At 41.8% G+C, this 27,478-nt stretch overlaps 1 protein-coding gene across 1 annotated transcript; it reads left to right on the forward strand.

Annotated features, from left to right (window-relative positions):
- On the forward strand, window positions 1–27,478 carry LOC127005620 (RUN domain-containing protein 1-like). The gene is made up of 14 exons (XM_050874599.1): window positions 1–153; window positions 3,075–3,723; window positions 4,529–4,664; window positions 5,441–5,569; window positions 7,023–7,203; window positions 8,634–8,728; window positions 9,946–10,036; window positions 10,800–10,960; window positions 11,251–11,387; window positions 12,312–12,534; window positions 12,994–13,155; window positions 19,199–19,344; window positions 21,041–21,135; window positions 24,457–27,478. Exons 2-14 carry the CDS (start codon window positions 3,077–3,079, stop codon window positions 24,561–24,563), a joined length of 2,310 nt encoding a protein of 769 aa, XP_050730556.1. The 5' UTR covers window positions 1–153; window positions 3,075–3,076; the 3' UTR covers window positions 24,564–27,478.

A 27,478-nucleotide genomic window follows, 5' to 3' on the forward strand; every position in this document is an offset into this window, starting at 1 on the left:
GTACCGAACTGTCTGGTACCGGTACCGTACTGTTTAGCTGGTACCATTAATACCGGTACCTGCCCACTCTTACCACTCAGCCAGCAGACCACCATGGCTCTTCACTAACACCTGGTAGTGGCCGCCTCTATTTTCCTCTCCCCTTCCCGTCAGGTGAGACAACCCTCCCTGTAACACGACACGGGGGCGATAACACATACTTGTCCACCTCCTTAAACCCGATAACGGCCCGGGAGATAAGAGATAAGGGTGGAGTGAGGTGTGAACAGTCCCTACGTCACCCCGCCCACGCACAGGGGTGACCAACGTGGCTGTGTTTTGACCTTATTTTTCGGTTATTGGTGAAGGACAGGTGTTTATCTTGGTCTGTAGGGGGCTTTGGGCTTGTTCTGTGTGTGTGTGTGTGTGTGTGTGTGTGTGTGTGTGTGTGTGTGTGTGTGTGACTTGCTATGTGTCTGGGTGTTTTTTTTTTTTTTTGTGTTGCTGTGTCTGTGTGTGGGTGTTTTATTTGTGTGTGTGTGTTGCTATGTGTCTGTGTGGGTGTTTTATTTGTGTGTGTGTGTGTGTGTGTGTGTTGCTATGTGTCTGTGTGGGTGTTTTATTTGTTAGTTGTGTGTGTGTGTGTGTGTGTGTGTGTGTGTGTGTTGCTATGTGTCTGTGTGGGTGTTTTATTTGTGTGTGTGTGTGTGTGTGTGTGTGTGTGTTGCTATGTGTCTGTGTGGGTGTTTTATTTGTTCTTTGTGTGTGTGTGGGTGTCCAGGCAGCTGTCAGTACTTGGGTCAGTGTATCAAGGGCTTACATGAGAAAATCTGGCGTGTAACATTCAGCGGTTAGAGAAAGGAGAAAGGAGGGAAGTGGAAGAGAGAGGCAGGAAGGAGGGCAGTGATAGGGTGGGAAAGCATCATGTTACATCTGCTGAGCTTGAATTTTCCTGGGCATGTCATTTTACCCCAGTGGTACCCCAATATACGGAAGGTGTCTTTTTAGGTTAAGATTTGTTTTAGGTCCGTGCCAGTGTCTCATTACCTACCTTATGAAACATCACTATCTCTTCATATGTCTTTTCAACAAACCTTCAACAATCATGGAAACGCTTTGAAAATCCAATTCAAGGACTTTTATTTACTCTTGAAAATAGGGGATAATGTTTACGAAAGCGCGTCGCCTCCTCTGGCGGCGGCAGCGGCGACGCTGCAGCCGGTGTTGCGTGAAATACCTCCTCGCTGAAATAAGTCACATATACATGTGGGTGGGGGGTCGAGGGGGGCGCAGCCCCCCCGTTAGTAGGTCGTAAAGTTCGGTTGGAGTAGTTTAAATATGCTCCCCGACCCTAAACCCTCTGCGAGCTATTTTACGGCTTGCTGGCCGCGGCCGCCGCCAGAGGAGGCGACGCGCTTTCGTAAACATTATCCCCTATTTTCAGGAGTAAAAAAAAAGTCCTTGAATTGGATTTTCAAAGCGTTTCCATGACTGTTGAAGGTTTGTAGAAAAGATATATGAAGAGATAGTGATGTTTCATAAAGTAGATTATGAGATACTGGCACGGACCTAAAACGAATCTTTACCTCTTTTTACCTCAATAAGCGCTAGGTGTCTTTTTACCTCAATAAGCGCTAGGTGTCTTTTTACCTCAATAAGCGCTAGGTGTCTTTTTATCCTAGTCATCCCAATGTTATCCCAATAAATATAAAATGTCTTTTTTTCTCGGTGATCCCTGATTGTGAACAGAACACCAATGCTCATTGAGTAAGAAGTGTCTTTGTAATGCCAGGATTAAAATAAGGATGGAAAATAGAGATGTAGGAGGCAAAAATTAGGTTTAAGTATTATAAGTACGTATAGATATAAGTGCCGCCGGAAACTGTTGCTGCCTGGGTTTCCGGCGGCACATATCTATACTTATAATACTTAAACCTAATTTTTGCCTCCTACATCTCTATTTTCCGTCCTTATTTTAATCCTGGCATTACGTCTTTGCTCTATGTTACGGTGGAGTTCACTATCAGGGGTAAAAAGGCATTTCATGTTCAGGGAATATGGAGATACCCATGGCCTTCTCCGCTGCCTCTGACAACATTGCTGCAGTGCAAAGCTTATCTCACTTATTCATTGGAAAAGATGAACTTAATTTGTCTGCTGCAGTTGGCTTGGATTTGGCTTTCACTGGTAGCCTTGTAACATATAGTCCCAGGTCTTTATCTGCCTCTGTGGTGGATAGTGGAGTGTTTCCCATGTGGTATTGGTATGCTGGATATCCTCTCGCAAGGTGCATGAATACATTTTTCTTCATTGAATTGTAGCAGCCACTTATTGTTCCATTCATGTAGCTTGGTGATGTCTTCTTGCAGGAAATCTGCAGTCAAGGGGTTAAAAACACATTCAAGGAGCTTTTAATGGGCAAATGTAGTGTTGTGAAAGAGAGATGTGCATGAAATGATTCTGGAAACAGAAGTATAGATATATAACTGTAATTATGCTAGTAAGATATCAAAATGGAACCAGAGCCTGAGGTTAAGGATTCAAGCTGTGGTGACGAGATTTCTCAGAAATTTTGTGATAAGAGGAGAGTGGATGGGAGAGTGTGTACAGGATGTTTGAACGTTAGCCAGCGAGACTGAGGAAATGAGTCAAGGGGTGGTAGAGGAGGTGGAGGTTCTGCTGGAGAAAGATATAACAAGGGAAACAGATAAGACCAAGAAAGTTATGTTAGGTTCTCCATAAATTTATTGGACGTGGTTATAGAATATATAACCATTTAAATCGGATATGTTTGCTCAAGGATCAATATATTATTATTGACTTTTTAGAAAACAAAGTTAAGTTACTAATCAAACTCTCAGGGGAGTTCCAGGTATAATTATCACGCATTGGAGATGTATATATATCAGAAGGTAGGACACCCTTTGGTATTGAATTTGACCAGTGTCTTTTCTTCCATCTCTTTTACTTCTGGGGCAGCTTGTTGCTTGCATTTATCACTATGTATTTTGATTTGCACCTACCTTGTCTCAGGCCCAGAAAAAAATGTCAATCCTGCAGTCTGTCTCACCAAATTAATCGTCTTCCCACCACAGACATGGCAGCTGATGACCTCGTCCTGGACATGATCAAGACACACAGTCGTTATGACATGCCCGAGGACCTCCCCCTCTCATGCCCTGATGTCCCTGACCGCCCAGACTTCACCAGGGGGGGGCGGGGGGGCTCCAGGTATTCTGATGAACCTGACAGGCCACTGAAGGAAGCAGACTTGACAGATTGGCCCAACCAGAACAACAGGAACATGGATGCAGAAAGAAGGACTCACCGTAATGCCTGGGAGCCTGATGGTCTGGGAGGTGATCTGAAGGGCCAAGACAGTCTGGGCAGCCACCTCAGTGACCAGCAAGAGACAAATAAACATGTGATTGGCCAAGAGGATCCAGACAGCAAAATGATTGGCCGAAAACATCTAGGCAACCACGTGATTGACCGAGATGATCTGAGCAGCGACATGATTGGTGAGGATGGAATGACACTTGACAAAACATCGACAACAACAGCAGCACACAAATGCAAGAGTGACGGCAGCCTGTCAGACGGGGGCTTGAGTGGTGCGGGACGGGTGGGCATGGAGGCCGAGGATGACTGGTGGGACGGCGAGGGGCGCCCCACGGGTGAACGCTGGCCGCCGCTGGGCGCTCCTGATGACCAGGAGGAAGATGGAAACTGCTATGACTCATGGTAAGTCAATGGAGCTTCACTGTTTTCAATGGTAAGTCAATGGAGCTTCACTGTTCTCAGGCCAAGTTAAAGATTTAGGCTGACTTCAGAATCTTGGTTTTCTTTTTGTGAATCAAATGGTAGACTTTGAACAAAATAGCTAATTATTTGCCTGATTGGTCAAGATGCAGTTTGAGAAGCTTATGTGGCATGACACATCAAATGACAGGCAGGAAAAACTTGATATATACCCATGGCAAATTAGTTGGCTGGCTTAACCCGGTAGCAGCGACGGGCCAAATTTGTGGCTTTACCGTGTAGCAGCGACAGGCCAAATTTGTGGCTTTACTGTGTAGCAGCGACAGGCCAAATTTGTGCCATGAAATAAACACCCAAAAATAGATGATATATAATCTGATCACAAATGCTTTGATATATATTATGAAATGGTTTGTGTGAGGGGTGATTTTTTCTCATTTTTCTCACTTGGAGGGAGCATTAAGAAACATTATCCCCGCTGCTACCGGGTTAAGGGCATTAAACCCATGTCAAACTTATAAGTTCACTTAAGTTGTGACAAAATCAAATGGCTGACCAGAAGTTATTATAACCTGTAGCAAACTTAAGAAACTGAATTGCCTCTCTAAAATTTAAATAACAGACATTGCAAGCTCATGAAAAGTCAGTAGCAACTTTTCAGGCTTGTTAGGTAAGAGTCAGTGCTGTGTTGCTGGCATTTCATTTTCTTATTCTTTCCCATTCTCTTATTTCCATTTGTATTTCCCTCACTCCAACAATTCTTTTCTCACCACTCCCCTCCTTGCAGGTACCACCGAGACAGGAGCTGTGAGGGAGGCGATGGGGGAGTGGGGGAGGCCGAGAGGGAGCGACTCAGACAACTGGAAGAGGAGCAGGATCAGCTGAGCAACTCTCTTATGGCCCTCACCTCACACTTTGCCCAGGTAAGAGGTTGGGTGAGGGTGGTGTACTGACTCATATTTCCTCACAGCCCTTATCTCACATCTGCAGAGGAAAGGGTGATGGTGCACCAGGCTTTACAGAACCTGATGCCAGACTTTTAAAATGTTTGAGTACCCTTTATCTCTGCTCAACTACAGCGTAAGCTCATGTAGATGGCGATCTGTATATATTGACCCTCCAAATCTATTGTATGTTTAGTTGAATACATTTAGCCCCCTAGAAAAGCTGCACCCATGTAAAAGCTGCTATATAGAGTAAGCAGCACAAAGTTCACCCCCATGATATCCCTCCACCACCCACCTCGTGTAATAAGTGGTGGGTTGTGAAGGCAAGTGCAATAGTAATGAATCGGTGGTGTAAAGTAGCCAATACAAAGCCCACCAAACCTATGTGCCAGCAGGAGGTCAGTCTAGCACCCCTGTAAATAAGCTGGCAGTGGGGTGTGGAGTCAACAAGTCTACACATGAAGATTATTTTCTAAGTCAATGGAAAAGAGATTGTATCTGTTCGGTACCAATAAGAAATTTGAAAAGGGAAAATGCATGCACCTTGTAGTATGAGGTGAGAGGTTAGTGGGTTAACCCCTTGACCCTTCTTCTGTACCGTGAACCTAAAGAAACGCTCATTAGAACCCAATTGATCCTCTCTTTGACCTTTAGAAATAGTAGATGTGAGAGGCGAAAGTGTCTTATGATACTGACCAAAATGTCATGGTGTTTCCTCTCCCCCTTCCCTCACCCTCCACGCCCACACACAGGTACAGTTCCGGCTGAAGCAGATTGTGGACGCCTCCCCAGAGCAGAAGGAGGCTTTGCTCACACAGCTGGAAGAGTTTGCCAACAGAGGGATTCCTGACATCAGGAACCCCACCACTGTCTGTCTACCCGTGAGTATGCCTGTGATAATATAATGGTGATTATAACTTGCAGATTTCTGAGTAGGGAGTCAGTCTAATTGCAAAAAAGAGAGAAAAAAGGAAGGAATGTAAAAGTAGCATAACCTATCAGCATTTTATAATATTTCTTTTTAGATTATGTCAGATATCAGTGATTCTTTAGGAACCTCTTGTCTTGCTCATCTCTTGCCAGTTGTCTCTCAGGGAATGGAGGCATAAGCTAATATAAAGAACAGCTGAAGTGCGTGTACTTGCAGAATAAAATGTCTACTGAGGATGGTGTAGTGTAATTGGTTTTAGGAAGGAGAATAAGAGAAGGATGGCATTAGCTCAAAAAGTATGTGAATGGAAGAGTGGAAGTAGTGTTGAAGCAGTACTGTGAGCCTGGCGTCTAAGGTCATGTAGCCTGCTAGTTACAGGAAAGCTAAGCCTCTCCTCATGTTGCAACACTGCAGATTGCTGAATACACAACATTATGATGGCAAGTCCAGCATGTTAACGTTGACCTAAACAATGTAAAGAATGAGAGCAGATGCATTTCATGTCAAAAAATCATATTCATTTAGATCAGGAAACTGATGAGTGAAAAAATGAAATGCATGAGATTTAACCCGTAAAGGATGGGGATGTTTTGATATTTTGCTGGAAATTGTACATCTTTCATTGTCAATTACTCAGCTCTGCATGGCATGGTGGAAGTAACGATGCAGAACTGAGTGTGGATGAGTGTGACTTTATGGACAGAAGAGTACTACAAGAGAGGAAGTCTTGAAGAAGTCTAAGATTTGATTCTCTGAAAGCCAGAGAACCGGGCAAGAGATAGCCTGGGAACAAATGAAAAAAGGAAATTAGTATCTAATGGAGAGTGAATGTTAAGTAAGAAAAGATACTGCAAGCTTATAATATGACTATACTTATCACGACACTACACAAGTTAGATATGAGGTTGGTATATTGATTAGGTATAAGAGCCAATCAGATAAGATAAGTTGTTGTCAAGTTTCCTTTTAAATGAGAAAAGTCGCAGGGAACAATGAAAAGGTGCATAGTCATGAGGTGTGGTGGCATATCAGGTGTAACAGTGAAAGAATGAAAGATGAAATGGCTAAGTTGTCCAAGATACCACACTTGTCTGGTTCCTGGATAAAGGGGAGAGAGTGGGATGGCAAAAATTTGTATGGATAAGGCAAATGAGCTGGATGCAGGGGAAAGGTCTTCATAAGCTCTTGAAATGGGAGAACAGTATTAGAATATCCATGAGAAGGAGAGTGAAAGGAGCAGAGTTAGGGTGGATGGTGTATAGACAGGAATGAATGGAACCTCTTCTGCCAAGCCCTCACCAAGTAGTAAGTAAAGCTTGAGGAGAGAAATCAGAAGAGAAATGTGGATTGATGCTTTAGGATCAGAATGAACAGTGTGGTAATATTCCAACAACCATCCGCAGGCCAAAGGAGACAAAGGGGAAGGAGACGAGGGAGAGCAGGACTTGAGCACAATGAACAGACAGAAAGAGCTCATCGCCCAGCTGAAGCAACAACTTGATGACCTGGAGCTGTACGTGTATGAGACGGGTGAGGGCGGCCCCCCCCAGGCCCAGGTCATGGAGCGGCAGCGGGTCATCATAGGTCAGTGTGTGGTGGTGGTGGCTTACTGATTTTGGGGTTGCATCATTTGTCCTATGAATTCCATTAGTCTTTATCTCAAAGCTCTTTTGAATGGTGCATTATTTATGACAGTCGGTAAAAAAATAGGACATAGTTTTCATGAAAAAAAAAAAAAAAAAAAATCAAGATAAAGTGGCATTTAAAGGGAAAGTTTAAGTGCCCCTCACATTCTTTTCTCTTCATTTGTTTACAAATTACTTTTCACTTGTTTTAAATTTTCCAGTGGATGCACATTCATAGGTGCTTTATTTTATGCATTTTGCATCTAGTTCAAGGTGTAAATATGGGAGCTGGTCCCCTTTATCCCAAATCATTATTCATGTGCACGCAAGTGGATCAGAAGCAGTTGATTTGATCATTGTATCCAGCTTTTTATTCCCCTGGCTTGTAATCTTCACTCTAGTCCATTCACTCAAGCTGGATTTGTAGCTCCTAGCCGAGCAAGTAGGGTCACTGCTGCCTGGCTGTTGGTGGGTGAGGTGTCTGATGACTCTGATGCCTAACACACTCGTGCAGGTTTAGAACATATTCATATATCTTAGGTCATCTGTTACACAAGATAGACAAATTTTGTTGACCTCATTAAATTAAAAAGTGATTGTACAACTAAAACACAACTTAAAATATTTAATGTTTATACCACATGTTACTAATTTATATTTGCAGCAGTCAGGGAATCGGTTTAAAAATGAAATGTTTTTTTTCATTCAGTGAATCTTCCTGAATACAGTGATACTCAGATTGCAGATAGAGTGCGATATAAGAGCAGATCTCCTAAGGAAGGATTTGTAAATAGTGGTATAAACATTACATGTTATTCTCTCACTCACTGTATTTGCTATATTTTTTACCCTGTGTGTTAAAATATATGAAAAAATACATATGACAGAGTGTGCATCCAAACACATGCTAATCTGCTGCTGACTTGGGTGACTGATATCAACAATCGAGACAGATGCACATTACTTCATAATCTCTGAACTCAATATGTTTTTAATTGACATTAATATATCAGAGGGAGAAACTTGAGTTAGTTGGTTCACATTACTTGGTAATTATTTCAAATAAAATGATTTATATGGACATCATATGTTTAATGAGTCAGCTGGCAGAAACTTTACGTGGAAAAAGGGCACTTCTGCAGGCAGGTGTATTTTTGCCTCAATGAAAAAAACTGTAGTGTCTGAGGAAAAGTCAGAAACGAGGAGGTAGAGAATTGCATAAGCAGTATCTATACATTTCTTCTGTTATCAACCAGTTTGGAAGGTGTTGCCAGAAGCAGTAAGTCTTTGAGAGAGAGGAAAAAAAAAAAAAAAAAAAAAAAGTGATATTCATTCCGTAAAACATTTGTAACAGTGGCAGTATTCATACTGATAAATCTTGTCTTCCAGAACAACTGAAGGACCGACTCAACCTCAACGTGGACGAAATGGACCAGCTGACTCTAGAGGACCTGCGGCGACAAGTTGACCGCGGTGTGAGGGAGGTGAGTAGTGGTGGTGATGACAACAGCGGTGGTGCTCGTGGTGGTGGGGGCAGGTTGGAGTTTGTCCATTAACCAAATAATATTAAATTGCTAACTTAACTTCAGGCTCAAGGGCCAATGCACTTGAGCTGAGCACCGAGGCCACGTCCTGCTTTAGAGTATGCCCCCAACTTTACCTTACTCTTACTAATACACTCTTGGCTTAGTCAGTTGCATGTGCCAAGCATGGGGAGAGAAGATGGTGAACAACTAGCCCACTACTTACCATGTGCAAGCCCATTGATTTCTTGTAGTCTCCATATATCCTTGGGTATGCATGGGAAACTTATTTGTCATGAGCTTATAGTCACTCAGTGGAAAGGGGATGCAGTAGGGGGTTAGCACACACAAAGTTGATGGAAATGTGACATGATGAAATCTTGCCAGAAGTGGGAATGGTTGTGAAGCTGAAGGCAATATCTCGTAACACAGTAGTGACCAAAACAGGCTTAGTGCACAGTAACAGTTCTGTGATAATTATTTTTCAGTAAAGGAGGCAACTCAAGGGAAACAAAATTTGGTTAGAGAATGATTTTAATACTTCCCTCTTGAATGTATTTAAGTCCAAGGAAAAGAAAAGTACAAGTGAAAGAAGCCTATCTCAGAGTTTACCATCGAAAGGGATGAAAGAATGAAGATGCTAGTCAACCCTTGCATAAGGAACTCAGATAGCATAGGGATGAGCTAAAGTAGAAAGTCTTGTGCAGTGGGGTCATGGGAGGGTTGGAGACATGAAAGCAGAGATAGAAAATAGAAAGAGTGGGAAAATTGCGGCAAAATTCAAGCGGTGGAAGACTAACCGAAAAGAGTGGGCATTGAGATATTCTTGGCACTGGACTACCCTATATTTGCTTTTTGATATTATTATTATAGTAGTAGTAGTAGTAGTAGTAGCAATAGTAGTAGTAGCAACCACAACATAATCAGCAAAAGTGGTGGAAATGATGATAGCAGTGGCAGCCCTTATAGTGGTGTGGGTGGTGATGGGAACGATACAGATTTTCCAAACTAACCTTGCACATTTACTGTTATGCATTGTGACACTAATACTGGAACGGTGGTCTTCATCACAGATTCACAGACTAACAACAATACTAATGACTAATATCTCTCTCTCTCTCTCTCTCTCTCTCTCTCTCTCCTCTGTCTCTCCTCTGTCTCTTTGTGCGGCACCTCAGCTGATCAACCCACTCAAGATGAAAGAGCAATTGGTGTCTCAACTTCAGACACAAATTTCAGACCTAGAAAGGTTCATTGATTTCCTCCAAGGTAAGTGAGTGAGTGTGTATGTGTGTGTGTGTGTGTGTGTGTGTGTGTGTGTGTGTGTGTATTTACCAAGTTGTGGTATACGACAAAGGAATTACACTCATGCTGCCCGTCTCTATATCTATTATAATCCAACTTGACCTTAACCCGGTAGCAGCGACGGGCCAAATTTGTGGCTTTGCCGTGTAGCAGCAACGGGCCAAATTTGTGCCAAGATTTAACCCCCCCAAAATAGATGATACATAAACTGATCACAAATGCTTTGATATATATTATGAAATGGTTTGTGTGGGGGGGGGGGCTTTTTTCTCATTTTTCTCGCTTAGAGGGACCATTAAGAAACATGATCCCCGCTGCTACTGGGTTAAATTTCATGAATCATCTTTGCATGGATCACATCTTTTTCCATGCGGTTCCAGGCCTCCACTACTCTTTGTGGAAAGCTGTTCTTCTTAATGTCTCTTCTATAGGCTTTCTCTTTCAGCTTCCTTCTATGGCTTCTTGATTCTCTTGTGTCCTATGTTATTAGAGCTTCCTTGTCCACTTTCTCCATCCCATTTAACACCCTACACACTGCAATTGGATTATTTTTTTGCGTGTATTTGTGCATGCGTTTGTGTGTTCGTGTGTGTGTGCGTATATGCATGTGTTCTTGTGTGCATGTATGAGAGAGAGAGAGAGAGAATCAAGATAATCCACACTATCATAAATTTAATTCTCTACATTCTTTTCCTCTTGTGAATCATCATAGCTTTTCCAACCTCAGGGGAAGGAGGGAGCGTGAGGGGGACACAGCACCCCTCAAGAGTGCTGGGCAGCACACCGAGGACTGCTGGGGGTGATGGGGAGCCACAAGCTGCAGACAAACGGACAAGAGCAGAGCAACGGAAACAACAAAAACAACAGCAGAGGTCGGAGGCTGAACAGGTGATTAAAGATGACAATATTGATCAGAAAAAGTGGGTAAAGGTATCGATACAGAGGCCATGTTTTCCACAAAAGGGTTTTAGGAGTTTTACAAAAATGTTAAAAATAATGAGAAAACCAAGAAAACGATAAGTTACATTTGTTAGAGATAAATGGGGAAATAGTAGTTTAAAAAAAGGTGCACTCAACCACTTAAATGGCTAATGTGTTGGATAATTTGTCATGATAATAAAAACAGTGGCTTGTTGAGGTGGTGGTTTTCTCTGCCTTTACTACGTGCCTTCCCCCAGCTGCGGCGAGACACAGCGAGCGTGGTGGACCGCGTCACAACCCTCCTGAACATGCTGTCCTTTGGTTGCGGCGAGAATGGCAGAAGCAAATTCCGTCGCAACACCCTGAAGAAGACAGCACAGGGCAGCCACTATGGGTGAGGCTGGGGGGGGTAGAGAGAGAGAGAGAGAGAGAGAGAGAGATTTATATAGATTTACATAGGTATCCAGACAGCACAATCCCTGTGGTCCAGAATAGGTGATCTGTCCTTAAACCTTAGCAAGCATTAACCCGGTAGCAGCGACGGGCCAAATCTGTGGCTTTACCGTGTAGCAGCGACGGGCCCAATTTGTGCCATGACATAAACCCCCCAAAATAGATGTTACATGATCTGATCACAAATGCTTTGATATATATTATGAAATGGTTTGTGTGAGGGGTGATCTTGTCTCATTTTTCTTGCTTGGAGGGACCATTAAGAAACATGATCCCTGCTGCTACCGGGTTAAGGTGGAAGTAGGGGCAGTCAAGTTTGGTATTACATGAATTAAGTTTGTTTCACTGAACTACTAAAGGTAAACGTATATTTCATTCGCTAACAATAGTATTGGTGAGGAAGAATTTGGTGCAGTCTGAATTTAATTATTTACATTTAAGTTCAGTGCCATTTGGTATTCATCCACATTCATAAAGCCTTGAAGTGTTTGAAATTTTCAGTCTGTTTCCCTCAAAGGTGGCAGCTCTCAGAGGAACATGTTAATACAATCTTGTTTCAGGGACTGCCTCCTCTCACAATCATAGCTTTCTTTATTATCTACCCTGCTTTCTTCAAATACCAAGGACTCATTTTACTCAGTTTGCAAGTAACAGTAATAAGTAGTGTAATAGTGATGTGAATTAGTCAGCCTCCCAACAGTGTGATATACTCAAACCGTAATTTCTGTTGTCTACAGTTGGTTTTCTTTTTAGAAGTAACATATAGTGGGCAGCTTACTATTTAGTCCTTGCCCTGCCTCATACTGCTGCAAGATTCACCCATCACCCACTACATCCTCTTCACCCCGTCCTCTCCTTTCCTCAGGGACCTCCGTGCTGCCCTGGAGGTGGCAGTAGCGGATGTGGAAGAGGCCATCCGGCCTGACCCAAGTGGAGACAGTGAGCAGACCAGTGACTCGGAGGCAGAGGTGGAGGGAGGGGAGGCCGAGGGGACGGGACTGGGCAGGGCGCGGACTGAGGTGACAATGGCGGTGAGGAAAAACTTAACACCTGCGCTTCGGGACTTAATGCAACATGGACTCATGCCAGTAAGTTTCACCCCCAGGCTCTGTGTGTGTGTGTTTATTGACTTATTTGTAATATCCAGGGCCTCAACTCAAGCTCAGGTAGTCCTGTCTCCCAATCTATATTTGTCCAACTTTTCCTTCATTTTATGGACACTGCCCGCTTCAACAGTGTCTTTGTTTAGTCATTCCCATCATACAGAATTATTTGCACAGTTCAGTATGTCTTAACAGTGGAAAACAGTTTCTGCTTTATTAAGTTTGATTTTGTTTAGGCTCCTAGGGTATTATTTTTGTTGTTATTATTATTACTATTACTATTATTATTATTTTATTGAATGTTACCCATCACCAGAATTGAACTAATTATTTTTATTACAATCATACCTTGCTTTACGTAATTTTGACTTGCGTGAAATTCATTGTATGATAGCCACATGATAAACTATGTAAAGGTACATTATATAATTTTTTTCCCCTCAGGTGGGTCAGAGCCAGTCATTGGTGCCATTCCTGAGCTGCCTGCCGCACCCCCCCTCCCACCGCCCATCCAAGCTGATGCACGCCTGGGACCTCATCTTGCAGTACTACCACCTCAAGAAGGGACACCAGTACAACCACACACCCGCGCGGAGGCTGAGCCAGGTGAGTGTGTGTGGATGTTTGCATAGTTGCAGTATTGAAGAAATGAACTTCAGCTTGCATTTTTTAGGTTCTAGGTGTACGTCCTCACCAACCCAGTCACATTAGAGCAGGGTTACTCTGAAGCATTCTAGCATTTAACCCTTTCGATGCTAAATATTCGCAGTGAGGACTAGCGTAACTTGCCGGTGGTGCTAAATTCTCGCTGCGAGCGCCAGTCGCACTCAGATTTCCTGCGTACGAGTGTGTAACAACACAATTTTTTTCTCACCCCACAGCATTGCCAATTCATTGGGTTTTCCACTAAATTTGGTGTAAAATCATATCAGCCTAGCGCAGAAAAGTGTGTAAAATCTACAGACAAGTAACTGGTGGATGTTGTTGTCCAATATTGCGTCATTTTTGCATAGCTTCATCATCTGACTGATTTTTTGACCAAATAGTTGTAAATTTTGCAGTTGGCAATACTACCCTGCCAACACCCCATCAAGAGATCTACTCAGTAGTTCCCTCAATATGGTTGACCGTCGCGCATGCACGAATGTACGTCTTCACAGGCAACACCCCATGAACATGCCTGTACATTTGCAGGAGAGGCTAACATAACCGAATCTTATAGATCTTGGCCTCCTCTTTCCAATGGTGTTTTTGTTTTTTAGCTGTGATGAATAGTTTTTGAGATATAACAGTTAAAAAAGCGAGCACTAGCGTCACTTGCTGAAAGTGCCTGTATATTCGCAGGAGAGGCTTGCATAATCGAATTTTATAGATCTTGGCCTCCTCTTTCCAATGATGTTTTTGTGTTTTAGCTGTAATGAATGTTTTTTGAGATACAGAGGTTAAAAGAGCGAGCACTAGCGTGGTGGTGCTAAAAGCTCACTGTGGGCGCCAGTCACACTCACAGGTAGTACCTCCTCAACGTGCCTATATGTTCGCAGGAGAGGCTTACATAACCGAATCTTATTGATCGTGGCTTCCTCTTTCCAATGGTGTTTTTGTTTTTAGCTGTGATGAATAGTTTTTGAGATACAGTGGTTAAAAGAGACCCCCCCCTCCCCCTGCTGGGCTGCCCGAGTGTGCCGGGGGGGATAATCTCGCTGCGAGCGATTAGCAGTGAAAGGGTTAAGGATGATTAAAGTTTCAACGGTATAGTGGTGCCCTCTCTTAACACATACCGTGCGATCTGACCCACCAGTGGGTCTGGTGGTTTATTCCCTTGTGGCAGCCTGACCCACCAATGGTCATTTTGATGCTAATTTCTGTCCTAATTATCCAATATATGATGCACTTATTAATATTTTTTTGTATTAATGATTCTCTTTCTATGGATAAGGCATTAACCCTCTCACGCACTGTAAGTTTCCAATAAGTTTCTGTTGCACTCACCATGCATTTCTCAGGCCCGACCGGCCTTTTTTTGCTGCCGCGATACTCTACATTCCTGGACGTATTTTACCCTCACAGGTATATTGTACCCCAATAAATTTGGTATCATTGGCTTCATAAAGACTTGTACTAGATAAATAAAAATAAATAAAAATGAAGGAAAATAAACAATACAAACTCGTTTCAAGTCTCCGTATAGAGTAATGGAGACAATAAATCCTAAGTACCAACTCTTCCCCACTCGCTAGCTCAAAATTTTGTGGGCCAACTTTTTTAGCCGAATATATGTTTCGAAGCGGAATTTGGTGAGGATTCTCATGGTATCCTCAAAATCCTCAAATGCCTATTGGTTCCCGAGTTACACCAAGAAAACTAATTTTCCCCTCTCCCAGCGGAGTAGGCTAACAACTAAAAATCGCTCCATGCTCCTCAGCTACGCTCCTTAGAAAGGTTGCCATATGTTACCATTAAGGAACTTATCCTAACAAATGACGCTTCCAAATTTGACGAACTTTCACCAAAAATTAAATTTTTAATCAATTTTTTAAACTTTTATGACGTGTTTCGCGGCATCGTGTGCCAGGACCTTTTTACGCTTGATGACGCGGAAACGCATCATTGTGCACGAGAGGGTTAAAGAAAGATAATCAATTTTAAGAATATGGTTTATTGACCATTAAACCGTTTCAATTTTACCTGGAATTGAGACTTATGAAATATGGTAAATTACATTTTTTTTTTTTACTTGAGTGGTTGAAAATTAAATTTTCCTCAAATATCCCCTATAATTTTCCATCATAGAGTATAAATATCGACAAAAAAAAAAAAAAAAATAAATAAATAAATAAATAAAAATAAAAATAAATTCACAATGAGAAAAAAAAATCTTTCTGTTCACAACACATAAATATCCTTGGCTTGGAACACATAATGAATAAACAAAAAATGTGCATTCCCATATTTTGAGTTCATTGTTCTCCCTTTGCATGATATTAGCCATGATGTTTCACATTGAAGCAATCCAGGCACAAAGGAACACAAAGGAAGAACAAACAACAGCAGACCTGATGGTCCTTATGAGGCTGTTTGTGACAAGCTACACTAACTATCTAATCAAAGGCAGAAGATGAAGGACAGCACATGAATGGACTTCCCTCACAGCCAGCACAAAAGGTTGACACTTTCTTTGCTCTTTTTGCTGCAATTTTCCATCCTTCGTTCAATGAGGAGTCATAATTTGAAGATGGATTGTAGGATTCACCACAGAAATCTTCATCACCAGAGCCATATTCTGGAATGACACTCTTCGCGGTAGACAAATTGATGGGTTTCATTACCAGTAAAAAAATACAAGTTGAATTGGTTAATTTACTGTATTGTAAGGCAATCAGTTGAACAATTGTAATAAAAATCATATACAGTAGCTTATATTCATATAGAGGGGTTGCACGTGACATCATCATCAGCGATCAGCTGATCACTTCTCGGCTGCCCCGCAAAGGCCTGCCATTTTGGAGGCACATATTTACCGCAAGAGAGCTCCTCAGCTTTTCCCCGCCATGTTACTGTGTTGGTGTTTGTGTTAGTTGCCCATCTATTACTGTGTTGGTGTGTGTGTTAGTGTCCATCTGGTACTGTGTGGGTGGGTGTGTTATTGGCCCATCTGTTACTGTGTGAGTGTGTGTGTTAGTGTCCATCTGTTACTGTGTGGGTGTGGGTGTTTGTGTCCATCTGTTACTGTGTGGGTGTGGGTGTTAGTGTCCATCTGGTACTGTGTGAGTGGGTGTGTTATTGGCCCATCTGTTACTGTGTGAGTGTGTGTGTTAGTGTCCATCTGTTACTGTGTGGGTGTGGGTGTTTGTGTCCATCTGTTACTGTGTGGGTGTGGGTGTTAGTGTCCATCTGTTACTGTGTGGGTGTGGGTGTTTGTGTCCATCTGTTACTGTGTGGGTGTGGGTGTTAGTGTCCATCTATTACTGTGTGGGTGTGGGTGTTAGTGTCCATCTGTTACTGTGTGGGTGTGGGTGTTAGTGGCCCATCTGTTACTGTGTGGGTGTGGGTGTTAGTGTCCATCTATTACTGTGTGGGTGTGGGTGTTAGTGGCCCATCTGTTACTGTGTGGGTGTGGGTGTTAGTGTCCATCTGTTACTGTGTGGGTGTGTGTGTTAGTGTCCATCTGTTACTGTGTGGGTGTGGGTGTTAGTGTCCATCTGTTACTGTGTGGGTGTGGGTGTTAGTGTCCATCTATTACTGTGTGGGTGTGGGTGTTAGTGTCCATCTATTACTGTGTGGGTGTGGGTGTTAGTGGCCCATCTATTACTGTGTGGGTGTGGGTGTTAGTGTCCATCTATTACTGTGTGGGTGTGGGTGTTAGTGGCCCATCTATTACTGTGTGGGTGTGGGTGTTAGTGTATCTATTAATGTGTGGGTGTGGGTGTGTTATTGTCCATCTTTTACTGTGTGGGTGTGGGTGTTAGTGGCCCATCTATTACTGTGTGGGTGTGGGTGTTAGTGGCCCATCTATTACTGTGTGGGTGTGGGTGTTATTGGCCCATCTATTACTGTGTGGGTGTGGGTGTTAGTGGCCCATCTATTACTGTGTGGGTGTGGGTGTTAGTGTATCTATTAATGTGTGGGTGTGGGTGTTATTGTCCATCTTTTACTGTGTGGGTGTGGGTGTTAGTGGCCCATCTATTACTGTGTGGGTGTGGGTGTTAGTGGCCCATCTATTACTGTGTGGGTGTGGGTGTGTTAGTGGTCCATCTATTACTGTGTGGGTGTGGGTGTTAGTGTATCTATTAATGTGTGGGTGTGGGTGTTAGTGTATCTATTAATGTGTGGGTGTGGGTGTGTTATTGTCCATCTTTTACTGTGTGGGTGTGGGTGTTAGTGGCTCATCTATTACTGTTACTGATAGGTGCTACACTGCCACTCGCGGTAGGTAGACAGGGGCCGCCAAGTATAGGTCAGTGGGCTTTTTGTGAACCCCTTACGTTCTTATGTTCTTACTAAACACCGCCCGGGGATGCCCGGGGTTAAATTAGTCATATATTCATTGTTCTTATCATCAAATATATCTTGAAGTTTGATAATAAGTGTATATACTGTATGTCCATCATCATTTGGCAGCCTAATGGATAGTTGTATAATGAAGCCTAGCCTCACTTTCCAGATTTTTTGCATATTCACTTAGATTGTCTAATAATTATAACCATGAAGATGGGAGGCACAGGCCAGCCATTATCAGGGGGCAGGGGCTCAGCTGATCGCTCTTGCCTCCCAAAATGGCTGACAGTTGTTTTTCCTAAAACCAAAGCGAAGCGATGTGATGTTAGTGCAACCCCTCTATATATGCACAGAAAAGCCATCTTGATGGCCTGCCCCAAAATGGGTCAGGACGCAACAGATTCATAAAACACTATATTGTTGCAGCCTGCCCCCATGAGGGTCAGGCTTTCTGCCAGATGCAATTACGCTCTTCAAGCCACAAGCTTAACACCCACCTCTTCTCTGTCTGGTGGCTACCAGCAAACTGGAGATATTCATGTTCAAATCATTGCAACATCGTGATGGCGGGGTTGCTGCCAGCAGCAAGATATGTGTTAATGTTGGCTAAAAGCAACAGAAACTGTGCCAAGAAATTGTATATGAGTAACTGAACTTTTACCTGTCTCTTTTTGTAATAGTGCCCAGTATGCCCAATAGTATAAGAGATATTTTAATGTGCAACATATTTCGGTTGGAGAAACTGCATGTATGTAATTATTTGTTTCCAGCAAGAAAAGCAACTTGAACGTTTGTGTTGACCTGCATAGTTTCCTAGTGATGCCAGACAGTAAATGCAGACCAAGTTTGTATTGTACTGGCTGGGACGGGCCATTGTCCTTTTTGATTAATTTCCTGCTCTCTTTTATCTACATCTAGTTATTGATCAACAAAATGATCTAGGTACTGTTATTAAAGCTTATTTTACTCTCATGGAATCATTCCTTAGTTTCCTTGAATGCATTACTGTACTCAAGTTATCTGGCAAGCCTGGCTATTGGTGTTCTCTCAACTAAATGAACTTTTTTTAACAACCATGAAAAAAAGACAGTAGCCATTACCAGTCAGCCAACAGTCCTCTCTCATTTTTAAGTCTATTCTTTCAGCACAATCCTAACTTAGGTACTTTGCTATTCCTTATCATCTAGCCTCACTAGGAAATATATGCAGGGAAATTCCAATGTTGGAGTTTCATTTCTTGCTGTAGTTGCAGCAATATTGTTGGTAACTCTGGGCAACTTGATGTCTAGGAGGCTTAGTAATAGACTGAAGAGATGCAGTGGCTCGGTGTGGTGCTGGCCTTGGCTGAGTCCCATGTTGTGCAGGAAGGTCAAACATGTTCAGCCTTGTTTTTGAGTCAAGGTGCTGCCCTTTATTGAGGCTGACTTATCATGAATTCTGTCTTCAAATTTGCAGGCATCCTTCTCTCCTAATTAATCTTTAGACTCCTTGGTTACTCTAGTGCCTGTGGAAAGAAAGCCATTATTCTCCAACTTATATTACTGCTTGTTTTCTGTAAACAGTCTTCAACACATTTGTGTTGTGTGTAATGCAGTTACCCACACATCACCACTTGGTGCATAACATCACCCCTAACTCTCTTTGGCTTCCACAGAGCTTCAACTTGGAGATTACTGGAAGCGGTGTGGTCACTAACAAACAGTCACTGCTTGGTGTTATTGGCTCCATCATCTCCACTCACACGCCACTCAAACGCTCTGCTGACTCACATCTCAAGGCCTTTGTTTCGTCTGCTCTGAAGTAAGTGCCTCTGTCCACTTCATGTCTGTTCTTTCTTTGTCTCTCTTCACTTAGTTTGAGAATCTTGCTGACCAAAAGGTAGAGTAATAAATCTGTAACAAACTATTTGTGGGCAGCCATGTGGCAAGCCACCATTCCTGAGCCAGCGTCAGCACTTCTTGTTTGTTACATTCTGTCCACTAATATGTGTCCGTTACCAACATGTTTACATTCAGTAGAGCCACTACATATTTTTGTATACAATATTTAAAATGTTGAATAATAAATAGTCATATTGAGTCATTTTATTGTTATTTAGTAATGTGTTAAGACAAATACCAACAAAAATTCACTAGCTGGCGGAATAATGTCAGAGTACAAAACCTTTCATGCCTGAGGTAACTTCCCTGAGCATGAGGTTTGGAGTTCCTCCCTAAGGAACATGAATAACCAGGAGGGCTTGCACAATGCATGCGTGCCATCAACATTCTCTGCTGACTCCTGCTTTGCAATGTGGCATGAATCATTAAGACATTGTTTACCACAAGACTTGGTCGGAGGCAGCTGAGCTATAGTCACCATTGTCTGGCTGGTCCTCGGAGCTTCTTCCTCATCTGGGATTTGTTGTTGACTGGGTGATCTTGTCATCTATAACAGATAAAAAAAAAAAAAAAACATAAGATATTCTTGTCTTGGATTTTTTCTAAGATGACAAGAAAATGGCAAAATTATGAAATTTAATCCTATAAGGATGTTGTTGAAAACAACCATTCAGACAGCCCTCCCACAGCACAAAATGTACCTTACACCACTTACATGTTTGGCAAATAATCATGAAATGTTACAAGTGCAGAATTACATTTTCTTGTATCAATAAAATAGGAAAATTAAATAATAAAAGCAAGATCTGAAAGCAGCCTGTTTAAGTGAGATCATGACTAAGACTGCTATTTATATGATGCATTTCAAAGAGAAATCTCTCCAATATCAGGCGGTGAGGATGCACACAATCACCATCTTTCTGTAGATGTCAGGGTGTAGTCCCAGGCACTCCAGCACACCTACACTGCCAGCAGGTCTTAGCATCCTGCTTGTTATTGGATGGAGGGTTGTTTCTTATACTGTCTTGTGTAGCAAAATTTATTTTAATTTCTACCAAGAGTGAAGAAGAATGAAGACAATGATGTTGGCTAAAACTTGTACAAATCAGACACTTTTAAAAGCTTCATTACAGTCAGGTTTGTAGAAAGTTGTGGAAAGGTTACCAAAAAATTACAGAATTGCCAGGTTTTCCCTTTCGGGCTTCAATTGAGAAGAAACAAAATGGTGATGATGTTTTCTTATCTTGCCAAGTAATGTTTACTTGCCCTGCATCCATCCTGACTCATAAAGTGTGTGAATATTAAAACCCCATGACCGTTATGTAGAGATAGAGGGTCAGAAGTGGTGACGCGTCAGTGCTGTCAGTGGGGCCGAGTGTTACACATATATGCGATGGCTCGTTGCAGTCAGCAGGGCTGAGCGTTACACATATACATGACATTTTAGAGCTGTCAGTGTGGGGTTGTATGGGTTAAGATGTTAATCTTGATTGAGAATTATGCAAGGTGATACTCTGTTTTGCACATATGAGGTCGTACCATCTACATTTAATATTTTGTCTCTCCCTCCTATGATACTAAAACTTTTGCTTTCATGCCAATTCTCTCCCCAACAGCCAAAGGAAGTTAGTGGTGTGGCTTCGGTTAATCTTCCGCACACAGGCGCTGATGGAACAATACTACCAGCCATGGAGCTACACCAGCCTGACAGGTTAGTGAAGTGGTTGTGTGGACACAAGATAGTGCAGAGAAGGCTACTCAGGGAAACCTTAACCCTTTCACTGCGTGGGCTTGGGACGTGACTATCCCCTCAGGCGCAGTCGGGCAGCCCAATGGGGGGTCTCTTTTAACCTCTGTATCTCAAAAACTATTCATCACAGCTAAAAACCAAAAACACCATTGGAAAGAGGAGGCCCAGATCTATAGGAGTCAGTTATGTATGCCTCTCTTGCGAATGTACATGCACGTTCAGGGAGTGTTGAATGTGAACACTTACATCAGTGCGTGCGCAATGATCAGCCATTTTGAGGCAACTGTGGACATCTCTCCATAAGGTTCTGGCAAGGTAGTATTTCCAACTGCAATATTTACAACTGTTTGGTCAAAGCATCAGTCAGGTGATAGTTGAAACTATGCAAAAATGCTGCTATATTGGACAAGAACATCCACCAGTTACTCGTCCATAGATTTTCCACGCTGGGCTGTATGATTTTCCACCAAATTTAGTGGAGAACCCACTCAATAGGCGCACCTAACAATACCATAGCCAATCCAGGATTCAGGACGTTTCCTAAGTAAAAGAAGGTAATGTTATACTTGTATTTCGTAAAGAATCCTTTTAACCAAAAACGAACTAAAATTATGAGTATTCTTTTTCTTGAACACAACATTCAATAAACAACAGAACATTAATATGAAAATACGTATAGCCATTGTTGCCAGATTGTCGTTCTCAGAGCATAGTATTTAACGGTTTCTGACGCCTAACTATTGCCAAGAAACATCAGGATCTTACTCTTTTAACGATAACTATAAATTAGTTTTGTTTTTGGAGCCCAGAAGACAGTTTTGGGGCTGAGTGTGACAATCAGGCAATAATCTGTGACCGAGGCAGCAGCAGCCTGGCATATTGTGGGTGTCAGATACCTGAAATAGCATACTTTTACTGCGCAAAGCAGGTGATGTCACTTATTGTGACTTCGTGAGCTTTCATATTTATCTTTTTGTGTATATTTCACGGTGGCAAAAACTTAAATTACTAGTTTCATTTTTACCCGTGACACGAATTTGTGACTGTTTATCACAATAGAATTTCACTTTAATGAGTGAATCAGACTCCACATAAATATTACCAGTGTGTGTATGAATGAATACAAAGATTAGCACATACTTTGATTTAACTCTAGGATGTCTCGTGGATCATTAATAAATAAAAACAAAATATCCGGCTAAGCTACTCTTTAGCCCATTACCTTTAATGGCGCCCAAAAAACAGTCCCTCCACCAAGTTTGTACCCTACATTTGGTGTTAGGTGCACCTATTGGCAATCCTGTGTTGTGAGAAATATTGTTGGAACACTCATACGCGGGAGATTTGAGTGCGGCTGGAGCTCGCAGCGAGCATTTAGCACCACCAGCAATTACGCCTACCCCTCGCTGCAAGCGTTTAGCAGTGAAAGGGTTAAGAGCATGAAGAGGAACAATAAAGTGTATATGTTACAAGGCTATTGTTGTTTAGGGATGTTTGTGAGTGTGTGTGTGTGCGTGTGGTCCCCATTCACTGCCGGATGGACAGATGGCACGGATTGAAGAAGACTGCCTGTCCATCTCTGCTCTGCTCAGGAATCAAACCTGTGACCTATTATTATGAGGCGACCCTGCTAAACCACTACACTACAGAACTTTGTGTGTGTGTGTATTTACCTATTTGTAGTCTACTGGGCCCGAGCTAAGCTCTAATAGTCCTGTCTCTATATCTACATTCATCCAACCTTTCCTTCATTTGATGGACACTGCTCGCCTCCACCACTTCTTCCCACAAGCTGTTCCATGTGTTAACACTTCTATGTGGAAACTATACTTTTTCAAGTCACTCAAACAGGTTCCTTTATAAGTTTCTTTCCATGTCCTCTCAGCCCCTGCATTCTCGTAGTAGAGAAAAGATTATTTCTATCCACCTCATCAAACTTATTTAACAACTTATACAGTGTGATCAGATCTCCTCTCGCCCTTCATTGTTCCAGTGTCGTCAAGTCCATCTCCTTCAATCTATCTCCATACGTCATATTCGAGAGTTCTGGAACCATTTTAGTTGCAATTCTCTGTGTTCTTTCCAACTTTCTTATATTTTTCTTTTTGTGAGGTGACCACACAACTGCAGCATATTCAAGTTTCAGTGTTATCAGTGTTGTTATTATTTTCATCATCATTTCCTTGTCTATAAAAGGGAATGATACCCTTATATTTTGCATCATCCTGTAGATTTCTCCAAATAACTTGTTTATATGTTTTTTCTGGGGATAGTGTGTCTTGCATCGTTACTCCCAAATCTTTTTCTTCATGTACCACCTTTAAGTTTTCTTCTCCCACCCTGTATGTTTTCCTCGGTCTCTTTTTACTTTTTCCCATTTCCATAACATGGCATTTATTTGCATTAAATTCCATCTCCCATAACTGGCTCCATCTATACACTCTATCGAAGTCTTTTTGTAGTTCTTCACAGTCTTCCTCCGTCTTCACTTTTCTTATTAACTTTGCATCGTCTGCAAAAAGACTCGTATAGCTTTTTATACCCATTGGCATATCATTTATATATATTATGAACATTATTGGTGCCAGAACTCCACTCTCTACTTTCCTCCAGTTTGATTTCTTTAATCACCATTTTCATTTCTCTTCTTGTTAAGTAATCCTTTGTCCACTCAACGACCTTTCCACCCATTCCTCCCCATTTCTGTTGTTTCCAGATTAACCTCTTGTGCAGAACCTTGTCAAAAGCTTTTTTCAGATCGAGATATACACATTCAGCCCATCCTTCTCTCTCTTGCACCACATCTATTGCTCTTGAGTAGAAACATAGCAAGTTGGTGACATACGATTTCCCTTTTCTAAATCCAAACTGTCCTTCATGTATCATGTTTCCCTTTTCTAAATGTTTTTTTTATTATACTTTCACAGATCTTGCACATTGCACTTGTTAAAGAGACTGGCCTATAATTTAATGGTTCAGTTTTATCTCCACTTTTATAAATTGGTACAATGTTTCCTCTTTTCCACTCTAAGGGCACTTTTCCTGTATTTATAGAGCATGTTATTATGTCAAAGTGGTTCCAATAATTAATTTCTACACTTTTAGCACTTGACTGGAGATTTCATCCGGTGTGTGTATGTGTGTGGGGGGTGGGGTGGAATGGAACATTATTCTATATAAACAGATGGAGTCTTGAAGTATTCAGTGGGAATTAGGTGAATAAATAAATTCATGTGTCCATGAGGGTGTACCTTCCTCTCCATGTCTTCTTTTGTCACGCAGGGTTTGAAGATGCCCTCCGCTCACTGGATCGACTTACGCCCTACAACTTCCGTCTGCCCGTCGACTTGGCTGTCCGTCCATTCCAGAACATGAGGGATGCTTTCTGAGGCAGCAGGAGTCACGGGAGGCGGTGGCGGCAGCAGAAGGAATGAACAGTATTATTACCCTATTCAACTTCATGGATACATATCTTGTCATTCTGCTTCATCACATACCTGTGGAATTGCATTGAATCTTGGCAGTGTGTGTGGTTGAGAGAAACTAGACAGGTGCATAATATACTGTAGGTGTATTACATGGAAAACAACTTTTATGTGTGCGTGTGAGGGAAATGTGAGAACACTGCTTTATTTAAGAAGATGGTGAGAGGAACTCTTGCATGAATGCCTTTCAATTGAGTTGTTTCAGAACAAAAAGACTAACTTTTATTTTGTTCAGCGGAGCAGCAGCATTTGATGGCAAGAAAAAAATCATGACTTGAGGGGTTGTCTTTCCTTGGCACTTATGCTTTCTAGTCTAGATGTGGGTCTGTGAAACACACACACATGTCTTGCCTGAAAACATGAAAGATAATTGCCAAGGTGGATGCTCTTGACCAAAAAGGATGACTGGTATTCTTTTAACCTTAACCTGTCCCCCAGCTGGTTTACTACCCGCACACTTGCGGATTTTCCTCCAATTACACAAAGGTGGCTGCAATGGAATTTTCACAGCACCACCAAATATTCACGGTCCTCAAGTGGGTTTCGTGCCCTAAACTTTGAGTAACGACTACATAGTCATACTCCGCCCCACATTATTAATTGGTTATAAACGCCATGACGTACCCATTATTTTACATAAATCGGACATAATGCCTTAAAAACTTCATTTTACGTTACAGTTTGAGAAAATTTTTGTTAAGTAAATGCCATTATGTCTAACTTTATGCCACTCAGCAACTTGGTCTACTCCAGAATAAAAGGACGTGAGGTCAGTTAGTCAAACAACAACAATAAAAGAAACAAAAACAGTGAAAATATAGAATAAGCACAACATGTGGAAGGCCACTGAAAAGTATGAGTTAGACGAGAGACTGAGTCATTCCTGAGCCTTTATTAGCGTGAGCAAGAAATGGGTCCGCTCATTGACTAATTGTATTTCTCAGTTGTAAACACACGGAATAGTTGAATTAATTTTCAAATTTACTGATGGTTTAGGCTTGTCAGCACCAGATGTAACTCATAACTTACCCAAAACTAGCTTTCCCAACATGCATGACTCAGGTCATACATTCCTTTGTTTACAGTCACCACAGCCCTCACTGTATCACTGCCACCATCTCATCCTCATCGCATTGTTGTACGAGTCGTTTTTCATTTCTCAATGCTTCGCAACGATGTGACGAGGGCGAGGTGGTGGCGCTGAAGTGCTGAGGGTGACGGTGCTTGTATACAAAGCAAAGTATTAGGTGCGCTGTGTGTATTAGGAAAGATGGTTTTGGATGAGTAAGCGGGGCATTACTGTGTTTGTAATAAGTTCACATAAATTACAGTACATTTTTTTTTTTTTATTATTATTATTTTTTTTAACGTGTACGCCTATAGTGCTGGTAGGCTTTCTTGAGGGGCCTGGATGGTAGTCGGCCCCAGCCTGTCATGGCTCAGGCAAATGTTTATAGTGGCGCCATCTTCTCTTCATGTAGCTGATGAATGATGCTATTTATGATATTTTATACTGCTTTCAGTTAACAGAAACGCTTTATTGGGTTCGGGGGTCTGTTTCCAAGCCCTCGTGGATGAGGGGGACAGGTGGATTTTTTTAGATGAATGACAAGTACAATGTGGCCTTTCCTCCTTAGTGCTTGAATGTTATGATTTATCAGTTCATTGGATGACAGATACACAAGTACTGTAAATACAATAGAAGGAATAATTAACATAAATGGTCTGAGTGCATGAAAAAAACTACATTTGCTTTGGACATCATCTTTCCCATGACAAAAAGATTTCTCAACGAACAAAACTCCACACCATCAACCTAAGCCTTCTGTGCCCCCTCACACAACTAGTCACACTGGCTTACACCTGACACCCCCCACACAACACAGGTGGGAGGGAGTTTGGAGGTGTAGTTGGTGCAGTGCTGTTTTAATAATTCTTAAGATGCTAACAGGTGAAGCTGTCCTCCATTTAATATTACGGTCATTATTTATTTAGTTTATTATCTATTTATTTATTGTTTTGAGAGAGAGAGAGAGAGAGAGTATATATATCAGAATATGTAATACAGAGAACCCTCAAAAGTGAGATTTTAATGAGTCTTGGCCACAAATCATGTCTGTGCACACTGCTGAAGTACAATCAAAACTTGGGTGTGGATCAGGATCAGTTGATGAGAACAAAAATCAAATATGACCATCTGAATGACCTTAAGTTCAATAAAGAAAATTATCAAAAACATTGTTAGGTACTGATAGATTTCCAAAGGGCTATTTTTCTTGTTAATTTAATATAGACTACAAATTGCACTATTGCTATTCAGTTTCTTTTCATGTTATTCCTTGATTTCTTAGTTTCCATTACTCGTTGAAATCTGAAAAGGTTGGAAGACAAGAAAATAAGTATTCTCATTCAGATAGAACTTGGTCTAAGCCAATTTAATGTCGCTTTACAAATTTCTCTATCTTATTTATATGTTCCGGGACAGAGTACAGTTAAGGAGCACTCAGAAGACACAGCTACAGTCAGAACAACCACTCTGGCTGTGTCGCCATCAGATGGGTGTCCACACTTGTGAGGTTTCTCTGTACCATACACAGATGTAGACTTTACTACAATGAAAAGAAAGCTAAAGGTAGATAACATAGGACTTTTTGGTATAAGCTGTATGTAACGTACTGGAACAATGCTATATATCACTGTATGGGGTGTTTGTGTGTTTGGAAAAGTCAGAAACTGTGCAGCCAACATAACATTTCCTGTCATCAGCCCATTACTTGTAAAAATTTGTGTATAAAATAAAGTATATTAGAGCAATGCAA

This window comes from Eriocheir sinensis, chromosome 30 (genome assembly GCF_024679095.1).
Source record: "Eriocheir sinensis breed Jianghai 21 chromosome 30, ASM2467909v1, whole genome shotgun sequence".
NCBI lineage: Eukaryota > Metazoa > Arthropoda > Malacostraca > Decapoda > Varunidae > Eriocheir > Eriocheir sinensis.

Bases quoted from the DNA above. Each gene is read 5' to 3' on its own strand.
- LOC127005620 (XM_050874599.1), top strand. From the start codon at position 3,077: ATGGCAGCTGATGACCTCGTCCTGGACATGATCAAGACACACAGTCGT. The intron at 5,570-7,022 runs GTGAGTATGCCT...AACCATCCGCAG, and splicing joins CCACCACTGTCTGTCTACCC to GCCAAAGGAGACAAAGGGGA. The intron at 19,345-21,040 runs GTAAGTGCCTCT...TCTCCCCAACAG, and splicing joins TTTGTTTCGTCTGCTCTGAA to CCAAAGGAAGTTAGTGGTGT.